Raw genomic sequence first — 18,424 nt, 5'->3', positions numbered from 1 at the left:
GATTCCAATAAGCCCCCCGCCCACAGACCCCGACAACCAATGGCCGGGGTTGTCGGGAAGAGGCCCTTGTCCCCATCAACATGGGGGCAAGGTGATTTGGGGTGGGGGGCGCTCGCTGGCCCCCCTTCCTGACCTGCCGGGCTGCGTGCTTTGATAAGGGTCTGGTATGGATACTGGGGAACCCCCACGCCAGTTTTTATTTTTTCGGTGTGGGGGATTCCCCTTAAGATCCATACCAGACCGAAGGGCCTGGTATCATCCTGTAGGGGGAACCTCACGCCAAAATGTTTTTTAATTTTCGTGGGGGTTCTCCTTCAAGATTCTCTGCACACGAGTCGCCCCGCAAGTCGGATCATCTTGATCTGACTTCTGGTGCGACCTCTATTCTATTCTTCCATAGGAAACCATTGATTTTAAATGGAGAAAGAAACGCCAAACGAGGCTTAACACAGCGTTAAGCCTCATTAAATCACGTTTTACTGCGTCTGACATCTTTACAGCTCTAACGCTGGAGCTTCAGAACACACAGGTCTTGGGGTTTTTCTTGCAGTTGAAAAACGGCTCTGCCATTTACAGCTCAAAAATGTCATGGTGGGCATGAGGCCATAGGCTAACATGGAGAGCCGTTTTTCAGCTGCAAAAAACGCTCAGAAAAGTGGCTGTAAAAACGTCCGTGGGCATGAGGCCTAAAACAAATAAGACAATATTCTGAAATCATTTTCAAAAATTACAAATTGATTGGGAACAAACATATGAAACATCCAAATACACATAAAAATCCAGAAAACTAATCATTCTAATATAACGAATGTGACAAAACAAATCTTCCCTCCCCCCCACCTTCGAGGACAACCCCAAATTTGGGATTTCCTTTCACTGATAAACGGTAAACATGACAGACGGTGAATCTTCATAACGGGAGCACAGACAGCAAAAAAAACTGACAGGGGTTACAATCATCTCCACTCCACCCAAAATAAAAAACAAATTGCCTTTAGTTACACTTTAACCACTTCCCACCCGGCGCATTGTCAAATGACGGCCGCAGGAACCTTTCATCTCTTCGGGCGGCTGTCATATGACGCCCTGGGATTCCCTGCAGTGTGGCAGCGCGTGCGTGCACTCGCGATTACTCATCACAGAGCAGAGACGTGGATCTCTGTGTGTAAACACAGAGATTCATGTCCTGTCAGGGGAGAGAGGAGACCGATGCTGTGTCCCTTGTACATAAGGACACCGATCTGTCACCTCCCCCAGTCAGTCTCCTCCCCCTACAGTTAGAATCACTCCCTAGGGAACACACGCAACCCCTTGATCGCCCCCTAGTGTCAACCCCTTCCCTGCCAGTCACATTTATAGCACTGTTCGTTGTATAAATGCTATAAAACTATCCCCTATTTTGTAGACGCTATAACTTTTGCACAATCCAATCAATATACACTTATTGCGATTTTTTTAAAAAAATATGTAGGATACGCATCGGCCTAAACTGAGGGGGAAAAAAAGTTTTTTTTTATTTTTTTTAATGGGATATTTATTATAGCAAAAAGTAATATTGTGTTGTTTTCAAAATTCTCGCTCTTTTTTGGTTTATAGCACAGTAAAAAAAAAAAAAAAAAACGCAGAGGTGATCAGATACCACCAAAAAGAAAGCTCTATTTGTGGGGGAAAAAACGATCATAATTAATTTGGGTGCAATATCACATGACTGCACAATTCTCAAAGGGTGACAGTGCTGAAATGCAAAAACACACACACACACACACACACACACACACACACACACACACACAAATACATAACCCAATTTGGTTTGTAAAATATCAAAGATGATGTTACGCCGAGTAAACAGATACAAAACATGTCACGCTTTTAGGCCCCTTTCACAGGAGGTAGTGGAGGTGCGGTGGCGGTATAGATGTTTAGCGCAGCTATACCGTTGTATTTACCGCGATATTCGCCCAATAGCGGTTTTAACCCTCGTTAGCGGGCGAAAAAGGGTTAATACCGCCCGCAATGCGCCTCTGCAGAGGCCCATTGCCGGTGGTATTACCGAGGTTTTTCATTGATTTCAATAGAAAGGAGCGGTAAACACCCGCTCCAAAGATGCGACTAGCAGGACTTTTGGAGCGGTCCAGCTGGCGCAACGCTTCAGGGTGAAAGCCTTCGGGCTTAACATTGAAGACTGCAGGCCACTGACTGACATTTACAGCAATACCTCACATGCGTGGAGAAACTGCCGTTTGCGTGCGTACGGGACCGACGCGCGGGTTTGCGTTTACGCATGTTTTCACGCGTTCCAGTGTGGAAAAATGCGGCGTTGAATACATTCTTCTTGGGAAGGAATTACAAGCCCTCACGTCACTGCGTTCGCGTTTGAATGCATTTACATGTGCTTTTTGTATTATAAAATGTATTTTCTTTATCAATGTGCATTTACGCATATTTGTACGCGTTCCGGTGCGGGAAAAAATGTGCCATTGGAATACATTCGCCTATGTAACGCATTTAAAAATGCACCCACTGCCTCTGGTGTAAAAGTGTGTTCTAAAAGGTCACAAAGGGTTCATTAACTCTTCCACAGCTGGAGGGGAATGACAGGTCCCCATCGCAGCCCTTCCATCACAATCCCTCCTGTCACTGTACTTCTCTGCCTGTGCATTTACATGCATTTAAATGTGTTTTTGAACGCGTTCCATTGTGGAAAAATTGCCATTGGAGCAGGTTTTTCTGTCCTGTGTTTGTATTGCCTCCGGGGTAAAAGGGCCCTATAAGTGCTGAGCTCACAAAGGGGTCAATTAACTCTTCCATCCCTGGAGAGAAATGACAAGTCCCCATGCAGCCGGATCACAGCCCCTCCTGTCACTGTACTTCTCTGCATGCGCATTTGAATGCGTTTTCAGGGATTTCTTCATTTATTTCAATTTACTTTCATTACCAAGTTGCGTTTACGCAGGCTTGCACGCGTTAATGTGCATTTGCAGGACGTTCCGGAAAAAAGCGACATTGGAATATGTTTTCTTGAAAAGGAACGGCAAGTCCACACACAGTCGGATTGCAGCCCTTCCACCACAATCCCTCCCCTATCACATCTCAGCGTATGCGCGCATTTTAATGCGTTTACATCCATACGCAGTGCGTTTTCAGGAATTTCTTAATTTAAAAAATTTACTTTCTTCACCAAGTTGTGTTTTTTCGCACGTTTGCACGCACTTGTGTGCATTTACAGGGCGTTCCCGAAATATGCGACATTGGAAATGAATGACAAGTCCCCCACACAGTCGGAATCGAGGCCCTTCCACCCCAATCCCTCCCCTATCATGGTGCGTCTCAGCGCACGCATGTGAACGCGTTTACATGCGTACGCAGTGCGGTTTCAGGAATTTTCACATTTATTTAAAATTTACTTTCTTCATTAAAGCGGGGGTTTTTATTTATTTTTTCGCCGTACTCACAGTTTAATCCATTAGTTAAGTTTCAGACTCCCGCGGGGAGTAGGCGTTCCTATGAAGAGGGGAACATGATTGATGGCCGGCTATGGCGCGTCACGCTTCCCGAAAATAGCCGAAATAGGACTTGGCTCTTCGCGGCGCCTGCGCAGTCAGCTCCTAGTCTGTGCGCAGGTGCCGTATAGCGCCGTGAAGAGCCGAGTACAACTCCGGCTATTTTCGGGAAGCGTGACGCGCCATAGCCGGCCGTCAATCATGTTCCCCTCTTCATAGGAACGCTTTTCCCCGCGGGAGTCTGAAACGAAACTAATGGATTAAACTGTGAGTATGGCGCAAAAAAATAAAAAATAAAGGCATACTGTAGCTGATGCTAGTATGCTGGATGGCATGGTAGAAAGTTGTTTTTTAGGGTAAACCTCCGCTTTAAGTAGCGTTTGCAGGCGTCCATGTGCATTTGCAGGCAAAAATGCGGCACAGGAATCAATTTTTTTGGCCTATGCATAAAAAAAATACGCACCTGCCCACCTCCGGGGTAAATGAGCCCTATAATTGTTGAGGTCACAAAGGGGTTCGTCAACTCTTCCATCCCTGGAGGGGGAATACCAAGCCCCCACACAGTCAGATCGCAGCCCTTCCACCACAATCCCCCCGATCTTGGTATGTCTCAGCGTATGGATTTGAACGTGTTTGCAGTGCGTTTACAGGAATTTCTTCATTTAAAATGTACTTTCTTCAGTAAGTTCTGTGGGAAAGGAGCCCTATAAAAGCCCTATAAAACCCCTTTTACATTGAGGCAGTGTTCAGGAGTTTTAGCGCTAAAAAAAGCGTTTGCAAAACACCTGAAATCTGCCTCCCATGCCTCCAACACTGGGGCACAGTCAGTGCCGATCCTGACCTCCCTGGGGTCCTAAGCAAAATGACATGTCACAATGAAGTTGAGAAGCAGGGGGGGGGGGTGTTCTGCTGTCGGAAATGACATCTTACATTAAACTTCTCACCAGACGGGGCCTCTAGTAATTTGGGGGGCCCTCCGCAGCTTTGCGGGGCCCCAAGCGGCTTGCATAGTGAGCCTATAGGGCGGATCGGCCCTGGGCACAGTGCACTTGCGGGACGTTAGAAAAAGTCCTGCAAGCAGCGTCTTTGGGGCGGTTTGGGAGCTTATTTAGCGCTCCTAAAATGCCCCTGTAATAAATGGGCAGCGCTTCGGCATTTCTAACCCCTTCTTCGGCCGCTAGCGGAGTTAAAAGCGCCTCGCTAGCGGTCAAAAAGCAACGTTTAAACATCGATAAAGCGCCGTTCATTGTAGCAGCGCTTTACCGCTAACGCTTGGGCGGCCCCAGTGGGCAAGGGGTCTAAGTGTTGAGGTCACAAAGGGGTTAATTAACTCTTCCATCCCTGGAGAGGAATGACAGGTCCCCATGCAGTCGGATCGCAGCTCTTCCACCCCAATCCCCTCTGTCACTATATGTCTCTGCGTGCGCATTTCAAAGCGTGTGCAGCGCGTTTTCAGGAATTTCTTCATTTCATACAATTTACTTTCTTCACTAAGTTGCGTTTACGCAACTTTTGATGCACATTTACAGGGCGTTCCAAGGAAAATGCGACATTGGAATACGTTTTTCTTGAAAAAGAATGACAAGTCCATATCACAGCTCTTTCACCACAAACTCTCCTATCACGGTGCGTCTCAGTGCCGCGTGCATTTGAACGTGTTTACATGCGTATGCAGTGCGTTTTCTTCAATAAGTTGCGTTCGCAGGCAAAAATGCGGCACAGCAATACATTTTTCTGGCCTATGTATAAAAAAAGAAATAAAAAAAAAAAAACGCACGCACGCACCTGCCCACCTCTGGGGTAAATGAGCCCTATAAGTGTTGAGCTCACAAAGGGGCTCATTAACTCTTCCATCCCTGGAGAGGAGTGACAGGTCCACACACAGTCGGATCGCAGCCCTTCCACCACAATCCCTGCTATCGCGGTACGTCTCAGCATATACATTTGAACGCGTTTGCCGTGCGTTTACATGCATACAGGGTGCGTTTTTTAAGGAATCTCTTCATTTATTTTACTTTCTTCCCTAAGTTGCGTTACGCACGTTTGCACGCGTTTATGTGCATTTACAGGGCGTTCCAGGAAAAAAAGCGACATTAGAATAAATTTTTCTTGGAAAGCGAAGGAATGACACGTCCACACGCAGGTCGGATCGCAGCCCTTCCACCACAATTCCCCCCCGATCACTGCACGTCTCTGCGCGTGTATCTGAACGCGTCTGCAGTGCGTTTACATGCACCTGCAGAGCGTTTTCAGGAATTTCTTAATCTATTTAAAACTGACTTTCTTCACCTAGTTGCGTTTACACGCGTTCATTTGCATCTGCAGGGCGTTCGCCGGAAATATGTGACATTGTAATACGTTTTTCTTGGAAAGGAATGACAAGTCCACATGCTGTCCGATCGCAGCCCTTCCCCCCCCCCCCCGATCACTGTACGTCTCCGCATGCGTGTTCGCAGTGCGTTTACATGCATTCTTAGTGCGTTTTCAGATCTTTCTTCATTCATTTCAATTTACTTTCTTTACTAAGTTGCGTTTACGCACGTTTGCACGCGTTTGTGCGCATTTACAGGGCGTTCCAGGAAAAAAAGCGACATTAGAATACGTTTTTCTCTGAAAGCGAAGGAATGACATGTCCACATGCAGGTCGGATCGCAGCCCTTCCACCACAATTCCCCCCCGATCACTGTACGTCTCTGCGCGTGTATCTGAACGCGTCTGCAGTGCGTTTACATGCATCTGCAGAGCGTTTTCAGGAAGTTCTTCATCTATTTAAAATTGACTTTCTTCACCTAGTTGCGTTTACATGCGTTCATTTGCATCTGCAGGGCGTTCGCCGGAAATATGTGACATTGTAATATGTTTTTCTTGGAAAGGAATGACAAGTCCACATGTTGTCGGATCGCAGCCCTTCCACCACAACCCCCCCCGATCACTGTATGTCTCAGCGTGCGTGTTCGCAGTGCGTTTACATGCATTCTTAGTGCGTTTTCAGATCTTTCTTCATTTATTTCAATTTACTTTCTTTACTAAGTTGCGTTTGTGCGCATTTACAGGGCGTTCCAGGAAAAAAGCGACATTAGAATACGTTTTTCTTGGAAAGCGAAGGAATGACACGTCCACACACACGTCGGATCGCAGCCCTTCCACCACAATTCCCCCCCGATCACTGAACGCGCCTGCAGTGCGTTTACATGCATCTGCAGAGCGTTTTCAGGAATTTCTTCATCTATTTAAAATTGACTTTCTTCACCTAGTTGCGTTTACACGCGTTCATTTGCATCTGCAGGGCGTTCGCCGAAAATATGTGACATTGTAATACATTTTTCTTGGAAAGGAATGACAAGTCCGCATGCTGTCCGATCGCAGCCCTTCCCCCCCGATCACTGTACGTCTCGGCGTGCGTGTTCGCAGTGCGTTTACATGCATTCTCAGCTCTTTCTTCATTTATTTCAATTTACTTTCTTTACTAAGTTGCGTTTACGCACGTTTGCACGCGTTTGTGCGCATTTGCAGGCAAAAGCGCGGCACTGGAAAACATTTTTCTGGCCTATGCGTAGAAAAAAAAATAAAACACACACACACCTGCCCGCCTCCGGGGTAAATGATCCCGACAAGAGGTCACAAAGGGGTTACTTAACTCTTCCATCCCAGGAGAGGAATGACAAGTCCTGATGAGGAGAATATATTCCCTGATATAAGGAGGTGAGTGGTGGGCACACAGAGGTCAGGTCTCCCCTCTCTCACTGGCAGTTGAAGGGTTAACCCCCCCACCAGCCATGTCCCCTTCCTCTGGGTGACCCTCCTCCCCTCCCCCCACACAGCCGCTTCTCCTCACCTCCTGCTTATCCAGCAACAAGTGTGTCCGGGGAGATAACATTCCAGGTCATGGCTCCTCTCCCGGCTCGGTTCTCTCCTCTCCCGGCTCTCTCTTCTCTTCTCTCGGACACACAATGGACACTCCGTTCTTCTCTCGCTACAAATGTATCAACTTTCCGCTCTCTTCCCTTCTCTCACACTCCGGACGGCAGAAAGCCTCTCCGCGCACGCGCAGTCCCGAGGGGAGCCGCCCCGCCCAGGCACAGAGCCGCGCGGTGATTGGCTGTCAGAGCTGTCCGTCTGGTTCCCTCCTCCTCCTCCTCTCACTGGCTGGGAGAAGAACTGAGTGGAAAGAGAGAAGTTGGAGAAGAAGTTACTGAGATTGTCCGATCTTCTTCTTCTCCTTCTTCTATGGATACAATGATGTCAGGGATGTGATGAAAGAGGTCCCGTGTCTTTATTTATGATTGTGACCAATGCGCTTCAATAAAAAAAAAAAAAAATTGGACTCAACTTAGGCTGCATTCACACCTGAGCGTTTTGTCGCCTGAAGCGCGACGCTCAAATACGCTAGAGGGGAAAAAATACATTATACCCTATGGAGATGGTTCACATCTGCACTCCGATACGCCTGACGCCGAACGACTGAGGCTGCATTCACACTACAACGCGGCGTATTTTGCCACGTCAAATTGCGGCGTTTTGTCCCGCGATTTGCCGCGGTAAAATACGCCGCGGTAACATACACAGGAGGGGTGTTCAACATTGTCGGCTATGGCCGAAAGCCGAAAAAAAGGTCCGGGACTTGTTTTGAGCTTCAGGCGTTTCGGCGTTCGGCATTCGGCGTGGAGATGTGAACCATCTCCATAGCCGACAATGTAAAATCACCCCTCCAGCGTATCGGGGGCTGCTGCGGCGTTGCGCTTCAGGCGTATATACGCCTAGGTGTGAATGGAGCCTGAAGCTCAAACAAGTTCCGGACCCTTTTTTGTCGCGCGTATCGGGCGGTTTGGGCGTATTTGAGCGTTTCCTTTTCCCATAGAAAGTAATGGAAACGCTCGATTCACTTCACTCGATTCACTTGCGCGACAACGAGCGTTTGCTACAGGCGTTTCGTCGCTTTAATCAATAGAACTTTACATCCAGGAAGATGATTAAAAAAATCTACCAACATAGCAACAAGTGATAAAAAGATGATAATTTTTCCTATTGGCTAAAATATAAAACGTCGAAGTACAAAAACGTCGGACGACGCTGTATGCAAACGCGCAAATAAGCATGAATTCTCGCGACAAAACGCCGGAAAAAAACTCCAGAAAAACGACCGAACGATCGACGCTCAGGTGTGAATGCAGCCGAACGCCTGAAGCTCAAACAAGTTCCGGACCCTTTTTTGTCGCGCCTTTTAGGGCGGTTTGGTCGTTTTTGAGCATCTCCATTTCCCATAGAAAGTAATGGAAACGCTCGATTCAAGCGACTAGCGCGACAACGAGCGTTTGCTACGGGTGTTTCGTCACTTTAATCAATAGAACATTTCACCCAGGCAGAAGATAAAAAAAATCTACCAACATAGCAACAAGTGATAAAAAGATGATAATTTTTCCTATTGGCTAAAATAAAAAACGTTGAAGTACAAAAACGTTGGACGACGCTGTATGCAAACGCGCAAATAAGCATGAATACGCGCGACAAAAACGCCAGAAAAAAACGCCGGAAAAAACGACCAACCCTCATGTGTGAATGCAGCCTAAGGCTGCATTCACACCTGAGCGTTTTGTCGCCTGAAGCGCGACGCTCAAAAACGCTAGAGGGGAAATAATACATTATTCCCTATGGAGATGGTTCACATCTCCACTCCAAAACGCCTGACGCCGAATGCCTGAAGCTCAAACAAGTTCCGGACCCTTTTAGGGCGGTTTGGTCGTTTTTGAGCGTTTCCATTTCCCATAGAAAGTAATGGAAACGCTCGATTCAAGCGACTAGCGCGACAACGAGCGTTTGCTACGGGCGTTTCGTCGCTTTAATCAATAGAACATTTCACCCAGGCAGAAGATAAAAAAAATCTACCAACATAGCAACAAGTGATGAAAAGATGATAATTTTTCCTATTGGCTAAAATAAAAAACGCTGAAGTACAAAAACGTCGGACGACGCTGTATGCAAACGCGCAAATAAGCATGAATACGCGCGTCAAAACGCCGGAAAAAAGCGCTGGAAAAAACAACCGAACGACCAACGCTCAGGTGTGAATAAAGCCTAAAGAGCAGGTCTAGCCCCTCCCACAAAAATCATTAAAAGTCAGCAGCTACAAATCCTGTAACTGCTGACTTTTAACCGCTTCACCCCCAGAAGATTTTACCCCCTTCCTGACCAGAGCACTTTTTTGCGATTCGGCATTGCGTCGCTTTAACTGACAATTGCGAGGTCGTGCGACGTTACACCCAAACAAAATTGGCGTCCTTTTTTTCCCACAAATAGAGCTTTCTTTTGGTGGTATTTGATCACCTCTGCTGTTTTTATTTTTTGCGCTATAAACAAAAAAAGAGTGACAATTTTGAAAAAAACACAATATTTTGTACTTTTTGCTATAATAAATATCCCTTTTTTTTTTAGAAACTAATTTCTTCATCAGTTTAGGCCAATATATATTCTTCTACCAATTTTTGGTAAAAAAATAATAATCACAATAAGCGTATATTGATTGGTTTGCGCAAAAGTCATTGGGCCAGATTCACAGACGAGATACGCCGGAGTATCTACTGATACTCCGGCGTATTTTCAAATTTGCTGCGTCGTATCTTAATTTGTGATTCACAAACAAGATACGACGGCTTTTGGCTAAGATCCGACAGACTTGCGGCTTCGTACGCCTTCGGATCTTAAGCTGCAATACTTCGGCCGCCGCTGGGTGGAGTTTGCGTCGTTTTCCAGCGTCGGGTATGCAAATTAGCTTTTACGGCGATCCACAAAGGTTTTCGCGTTCGTTACGTCGTTGCTAGTCGTTTTTTGCCGTCGCAAAGTTACGGCTGCTTTAACATGGCTTAAATTTAGACTAGCCATGTTAAAGTATGGCCGTCGTTCCCGCGTCGAATTTCAATTTTTTATTTTTTTTGCGTAAGATGTCCGGGAATACGAAAGTACGTTACGCACGTCGCCGTTCAAAAAAAAATGACATCACTTCGCGCAAAGCACGGCGGGAATTTCAAAACGGAGCATGCGCAGTACGTCCGGCGCGGGAGCGCGCCTAATTTAAATGGTACACGCCCCATTTGAATTAGGCGGGCTTGCGCCGGACGCCTTTACGTTACACCGCCGTAAGTTTACACGCAAGTGCTTGGTGAATCAGGCACTTGCGCTCAAAACTTGCTGCGGTGTAACGTATAGACGATACGTTACCCCGCCGCAGTTATATGTGAATCTGGCCCATAGCGTCTACAAAATAGGGGATAGAATTATGGCATTTTTTATTATTATTATTTTTTTACTAGTAATGGCGGCGATCTGCGATTTTAACTGGACGGCAACATTATGGCGGTCACATCGGACACTTTTTGGGACATTGACAATTTTACAGCGATCAGTTCTATAAAAATGCACTGATTACTGTATAAATGTCACTGGCAGGGAAGGGGGTTACACTAAGGGGCGAACAAGGGGTTAATTGTGTTCCCTTTAGTGCAGGGGTGTCAAACTGGCGGCCCTCCAGCTGTTCCGAAACTACAAGTCCCATCATGCCTCTGCCTGTGAGAGTCATGCTTGTAACTGTTAGCCTTGCAATGCCTCATGGGACTTGTAGTTTTGCAACAGCTGGAGGGCTGCCAGTCTGACACCCCTGCTTTAGTGTGTTCTAACTAAATGGGGGATGGGACTGATTAGGGGAAATGACCAATCGCTGTTCATACATTGTATGAACATACGATCAGTCATTTCTCCCCTGAGAGAACTGGGATCTGTGTGTTTACGAACAATCGCGGGTTCCCGGCGGTCATCGCATCGGCTCCAGGGGCGAGCGTGTGCGTGCCCCTAGTGGCCACAGGGCGAAGCGACGTACCATAACGTAGTTTCACCTAGCCGTGCCATATTGTCGCAGTAAAACTGCGGCGGCTGTTTGGCAAGTGGTTAATATATGGATACTTACCTGTCCTGGAATCCAGCCATGTCCACACCCCAGCCAATGTTTCCATCGGCTCTCGGGTGCAGCCGCCACCATTGCCTGTGAGGGGAACCGGCAGTAAAGCTTTTTCGCCTTCGCAGCCGGCTACCTACTGTGCATGCATGAAGTACGCTGAGCTTTGTGAATGGCCCAGTGGTAGGGGAAGGAGGAGGGGGGGCCAACTTCTGTGGGAACTCGCCATATCTCGCCGCAGCCCGGTCAGGTACCTGTTCCCCCCTCCCCCCCATGAAAGGTGCCAAATGTGGCACTGGAGGGGGGGGAGAGTAGATAAGTGGAGCTTCCCCTTTTAGGTGGAGCTCCGCTTTAATGATCCGTGGTGTGCTGGCAAATATCCTCATTGTGGCTTTCTGATCCAGTCTGCAGCTCTCTGCAGAAACATGTGTGATGGGAATATAGAGTATTAATTATAAGGTGTGGACGGAGTTGGGGACAGGGACGCGTTAGCGAGATGGGGACGTGGAGGCGAGGTGGGGATGGGAATAAAGAGGTGAGGTACAGATGCAGAGGCAAGGTGAGTATGCAGGGGGAGGTGGGGACAGGGGCAAGGTTTGGAAGCGGAGGCGAGGTGTGGATGGGGACACGGGGGGGAGGTGGGGACGGAATTCAGAGGCGAGGTGTGGGTGGGGACACGGGGGGGAGGTGGGGACGGAATTCAGAGGCGAGGTGTGGGTGGGGACACGGGGGGGAGGTGGGTACGGAATTCAGAGGCGAGGTGTGGACGGGGATAGTTTAGGCCGATATGTACTCTTCTACATATTTTTGGTAAAAATAATCGCAATAAGCGTATATTGATTGGTTTGCGCAAAAGTTAAAGCGTCTACAATATAGGAGATAGATTTATAGCATTTTTATTATTATTTTTTTTTTTACTCGTAATGGCAGCGATCTGCGATTTTTAATCATGACTGCGATATTGCAGCGGACACATCAGACACTTTTGACACATTTTTGGGACCATTCACATTTATACAGCGATCCGTGCTATAAAAATGCACTGATTACTGTATAAATGTGACTGTCAGGGAAGGGGTTAACACTAGGGGGCGATCAAGGGGTTAAATATGTTACCTAGGGAGTGACTCTAACTGTAGGGGGAGGGGACTCTTAAGGGGAGGAGACCGATCGGTGTTCCTCTGTACAAGGGACACACCATCGGTCTCCTCTCACCTGACAGGATGTGGATCTGTGTGTTTGCACACACAGATCCACGGTAATGATTCGACGCATGCGTGGAGGTCCTTATATTACAGCGTCGCGCACGTCGCCGCGTCATCATCGCGGCGCTGGCGCGACACGTCACCACGGAGGGAATTCCGCGCGGATTTTGATCTGATGGTTAGTACAACCATCAGATCAAAATCCGCCAGAGGATTTATCCGCGGAAACGGTCCGGAGGACCGTTTCCGCGGATAAATCCTCTCGTGTGTACTAGGCCTTACAGGCAATGGTGGCGGCTGCACCCGAGAGCCGATGGAAACATTGGCTGAGGTGTGGACATCGCTGGATTCTAGGACATGTAAGTGTCCATATATTAACCACTTGCCGACCAGCCATTGCAGTTTAACTGCGGCAACATGGCATGGCTGGGCGAAACTATGTTATGTTAAGTCGATTCGCCCTGTGGCCACTAGGGGCACGTGCACGCGCGCACGCTGCTCACCCCCGAAAGCGATGTGAGTGCCCGGCGGGCATAATGACTGCCGGGCCCCCGCGATCGTTCATGACACAGCGAGAATCAAGATTTGTGTGTGTAAACACACAGATCCCAGTTCTCTCAGGGGAGAAATGACTGATCGCATGTTCATACAAATATGAACAGCGATCGGTCTATACCCCTAATCAGTCCCATCCCCCCTTTAGTTAGAACACACTATAGGGAACACAATTAACCCCTTGATCGCCCCCTAGTATTAACCACTTCCCTGCCAGTGACATTTATACAGTAACAGTGCATTTTTATAGCACTAATCGCTGTAAAATTGTCAAAAGTCTCCGATGTGTCCGCCATAATGTCGCAGTCACGATAAAAATATCGCTGATCGCCGCCATTACTAGAAAAAAAATTATTAATAAAAATGCAATAAAACTATCCCCTATTTGGTAGTGAGTGAGTGAGTGAGTGAGAAACTTGTAAAGCGCAACAAATGCGAACTGAATCGCCTCTGGGCGCTGTATCCATTCCATGGGTAAGGAACCCCTGACCTCAGAAGAGATGGGTTTTAATCTTTCTCCTGAAGGCCAAGTTGTCTGACTCTAATCGGATGATAGTTGGTAGTGCATTCCACAGGCGAGGTCCCTGGACTGCAAATCTTCGATCTCCTTTGGACTTGTATCTGACTTTGGGTATCTGGAGGAGGTTTTGATTGGTAGATCGCAGAATGCGATTGGGGTTATGGGCTTTTATTTTTTCGCATAGATATTGGAGGGCGTTGCCTTGAATACACTTATGCATTAGGCAGAGTGCCTTGAAAGTGATTCTGTCTTTTACTGGCAGCCAATAAAGGGATCTCAGTGAAGGTGAGATTGATTCCCATGGTTTTTTGCCGGGCACTAGTCGAGCGGCCGTATTTTGAACGACTTGCAGACGAGTGATTTGGTATTTGGGGAGTCCTAGATAGAGGGCATTTGCGTAGTCAAGTCTGGAGTTGATGATTGTTCCCACCACGACTGCAATGTCCTCTTTCGGGATAAAGGGAGTGAGTCTGCGTAGTAGGCGCAGCAGATGGTGGGATCCGCTGACTACTGACCCTATTTGTGCATCCATTGTCATGTAGGTGTCGAAAATGACTCCGAGACGTTTGACTTTGGTGCTAGGGGTGATAGTTTTACCCAGAATGGGCGGGGGAGTCCATGTTGACGCGGGGTGATTTTTTCGGTTAGCGTGAAACAGGAGAAGTTCTGTTTTCGAACCGTTGAGTTTAAGATAACTGTTTGTCATCCAGTTATCTATTAGCATGGGTGCTCAACCTGTGGCCCTCCAGCTGTTGCAAAACTACAAGTCCCATGAGGCATTGCCAGGCTGGATGTTACAAGCATGACTCCCAAAGGCAGAGGCATGATGGGACTTGTAATTCTGCAACAGCTGGAGGGCCACAGGTTGAGCACCCATGTATTAGAGTAAGGGATTTCTCTAGTCCAAGAGAATGATCCTTTTTGTTGCAGATGCAGAAATACAGTTGTGTGTCGTCTGCATAGGAGTGGTAAAGTAACTTCTGGTTACTGATGATTTCAAAGAGAGGGCGAAGTTAGATATTAACCACTTCCCTACCGGCCCATAGTAAAATGACGTCCACAAAGAACCTCTGCCGTTCAGAGTGGGCGTCATATGACGTCCTGGGCTTTGTGGGGGGGGATATCTGAATGATGCCTGCAGCTAGAGGCATCATTCAGATATCCTTCTCTTGTGCCGGCGATTCTGCACAACGTAAGAACGATCATAGCGGCGGTTCCGCCGCTAGATCGTTCTTACAGGCGGCGGGAGGGGACATCCCCCCCTCCCGCCGCCATCCGGTGCTTCTCCGGGCTCTCCCGTGCCATCGGGGGCCCGGAGAACGAATCGTCCGGCGCTCGCAGGAAGCATAGAGATGACTGGTGACCAGATGGTCACCAGTCATCTCTATGACCGTCGGAGGACCCGGGCGCGATGTGATGACGTCACGCCCGGGTCCCCGTAAGTAAACAAAGCCGCGATTGCGGCTGCTAAGCAACGGTAAACATGAGATCTGTGAATTTTTTTTCACTGATCTCATGCTTTCCAGCCTGGAGAAGAGATGTGGGGTCTTATTGACCCCGCATCTCTCCATAAAGAGTACCTGTCACACACATTCCTATTACAAGGGATGTTTACATTCCTTGTAATAGGAATAAAAGTGATAATAAAAAAAAAAAAAAAGTGTAAAAAAAGAAATAAATATGTAAAAAAAAAAAAGAAATACAATTTTTTTTTTAACGCCCCTGTCCCCAGTAGCTTGCGCGCAGAAGCGAACGCACACGCAAGTCCCGCCGACATATGTAAACGCCGTTTAAACCACATATGTGAGGTATCGCCGCGTGCGCTAGAGTGCCAGCAACAATTCTAGCACTAGATCTCCTCTGTAAATCTAAACTGGTAACCTGTTTTTCAAAGCGTTGCCTATGGAGATTTTTGAGTACCGAAGTTTGGCGCCATTCCATGAGTGTGCGCAATTTTAAAGCGTGACATGTTAGGTATCTATTTACTCGGTGTAACATAATCTTTCATATTTCACAAAAAAATTGGGCTAACTTTACTGTTTTGTTATTTTTTAATTCATGAAACAATTTTTTTCCAAAAAAAAGGCGTTTGAAAAATTATTGCGCAAATACCGTGCAGAATAAAAGGTTTCAATGACCGTCGTTTTATTCCCTAGGGTGTCTGCTAAAAAAACATATATAATGTTTGGGGGTTCTGCATAATTTTCTAGCACAAAAATGATGATTTGTACATGTAGGAGAGAAGTGCCAGAATAGGCCCGGTATGGAGGTGTGTATAAAAGCCCTGTATGGAAGAGGTTAAACAATACGGGCGATAAGGGAGATCCCTGAGGGACTCTGCATGATACCGTACGTTTTTCAGAAGTGAAAGACCCCAGTTTCACTATTTGTGATCGGTTTTCCAAGAAGGAGGAGAACCAGGGTAAAACACCTTCCGCGACTCCGGCTACTTCAGCTAGCCTAGCTAGTAGTAGTCCGTGGTCTACAGTGTCAAAAGCCGCACTTAGGTCCAGCAGTATCAGGAAACAAGATTCTCCTTCATCTGCGGCCTCTAGAGCGTCATCCCATATTTTGAGCAGCGTCATTTCTGTTCCATGACCTGATTGAAGCCTGATTGAAACGGATCGAGTAATTTATGGGTGTCTAAATGCAGTTGCAGCTGTTGTACAACTACTTTCTCCATTACCTTGGAGAAAACATTTAGGCTGCATTCACACCTCGGCGACAAGCAACGCCGCGTACGCGGCGTATTTTGCCGCGTACGCGGCGTATTTTGCCGCGAATAGTGTATCTTTTTTTTTTTCAAATCCTTCCCATTGCTGTCAATGGCCGAACGCCAATGTCGCCTGAAAAAAAGGGTCCGGGACTTTTTTTCAGGCGACAGGCGTACGGCGTCTATGAGATGTGAACCATCTCCATAGACAACAATGGGAATTCTCCCCTCTAGCGGCACAAGCGTCCGGCGTCGGGCGTTTTGTCGCCTAGATGTGAATGGGCTCTTAGACCTGTTATGGGCCTCCGGTTGTTTGGGTCTTTAGGGTCGAGGGTAGGTTTTTTTAGGATTGGTTTTATTGTACCTTGTTTCAGCAAGGTTGGCACCATGCCCTCCTTGAATGATTGGTATATGAGCTGCGTGATAGCTGGTGCCAGTATATCGGCACTTTCTTTCAGCAGTTTAGTGGGGATGATGTCGTTGGGTGCTGTGCTGTTACGCAAAGTCCCGATGATGTTTTTAGTGGCATTGATGGAAATTGGTTTTAGAGTGAATTTTGGTGATTGCGGCGGATTTATGTGGGTATTAGGTTTGTGATTTGGGGGGGAGTTGGTGACGGTTCCATTTTGCTGAATACTTTCCCGGATTTTTTCGATTTCATTAATGAAATAATCCGATAATTCGTTGCAAAATTCTTGTGAATCAGAATTGGGGGCCTCTAAACAAGCAGGATTCATAGCCTGAGTGACCAGCTTGAAGAGTTCTCGGGGGCGCTTAAGGGCATTTGCGATGATGTTGGAGAAATGATTTTTTTTGGCCATAAAGATTTCTTTATGATATTGCTTTGTTATTATCTTGTAAATGGTGTGGTTTTTATCTGAAGAGCACTTTTTCCAAGCAGCTTCTGCTCTTCTACGCTCTTGCTTTAGCAACGTCAGCTGGTCATTAAACCAGCTGGAGTTGTTTTTCCGGATGCAAGTTTTGCATTTTGGTGCTACTAAGTCAGCTGACTGTAGTAGCACCTTGTTGATGGCTTCAAGTGTTTCTGTGGCTGTTTGTTTTTGTTGGATTGTTTTTATTTTGTTCCCTAGTGTTGTTTTGAAGAGTTCCGAGTGGAGCTTCTTCTGAGATCGAGTCCAGTGAGTTGTCACCGGTTTTGTCGTTTTTTTTGGACTGGCGATTTTGGTGATTGTGAATTTAATGGCATGGTGATCGGTCCATGGTTGCGGCTCATTTTCCAGGACGTCAATTTCCAAATCTTGTTTGAAAATGAGATCGAGCGTATGGCCTGAGGCATGAGTGGGGCCTTGTATTATTTGCTGCAGACCTAATCCTTCCAGATGGTCGATGCAGGCGTCGGCGACAGGGTCCAGCGAGGAGTTGGCCCAGAGGTTGAAATCCCCAAGCACCAAGAGGTGTTTGATGTTTAGGGTATATGTGGAGATGAATTCCGTCAACGACGTGAGAAGGTGCGTTTTTGGGCCTGGTGGTCTATAGCAAAGTAGAATATGGACCATGTCTTGGGGATTTGTTTGCAGCTGTAGAGTGAGGGTTTCCATGAAAGGAAGCAAGTTTTGAAGGACTGGTTTGGTGATCGAGAGGTGAATCTTGTGGATCACCACCAGGCCCCCCTCTTTGCCCCACTCTGTTCTGCATTTGAATGCGATAATTTGCTGGCACCAGTTCTCCTAGAATGGTGTTGTAGTCAGCTGTGAGACAGCTTTCTGTGATGAAGAGGCAGTCTAGATCGTGTTGAAGGATGAAATCATAGATTTCTTGTCTGTGTTTTACTGCCGATCTTGTGTTGACCAAAGCGCATGATATGCGTTTGGGCTGGGGTACCTGCGTGTAGTTTTTGACTGTCAATCGTCGATTGATTCTTAACAGTTGCTCACTCTTTAGAGCTTTTTTGGTGACAGCTGGAAGTATAGAGGCAAATGGTTTTAGTTCCCAGATGATTTCTGCAGAGTATTTTAGATAACCCAT

At 47.0% G+C, this 18,424-nt stretch overlaps 1 protein-coding gene across 11 annotated transcripts in view; it reads right to left on the bottom strand.

The window, feature by feature from the left end:
* AKAP13 (A-kinase anchoring protein 13) overlaps positions 1-7,567 on the bottom strand; it is a 423,120-nt gene extending 415,553 nt beyond the window's left edge. For all 11 annotated transcript variants that reach the window (XM_040342370.1, XM_040342380.1, XM_040342375.1 and 8 more), the window contains exon 1: positions 7,339-7,567. In XM_040342370.1, coding sequence (XP_040198304.1) covers positions 7,339-7,380 — 42 coding nt within the window. In that variant the 5' untranslated portion in view covers positions 7,381-7,567. The remainder of the gene's footprint in view (positions 1-7,338) is intronic.
* Positions 7,568-18,424: the final 10,857 nt, after the last annotated feature.

This window comes from Rana temporaria, chromosome 3 (assembly GCF_905171775.1).
Source record: "Rana temporaria chromosome 3, aRanTem1.1, whole genome shotgun sequence".
NCBI classification, from domain to species: domain Eukaryota; kingdom Metazoa; phylum Chordata; class Amphibia; order Anura; family Ranidae; genus Rana; species Rana temporaria.
The sequence above is the reverse complement of the archived record's forward strand: the minus strand, read 5'-3'. Positions and strand labels throughout refer to the sequence as shown.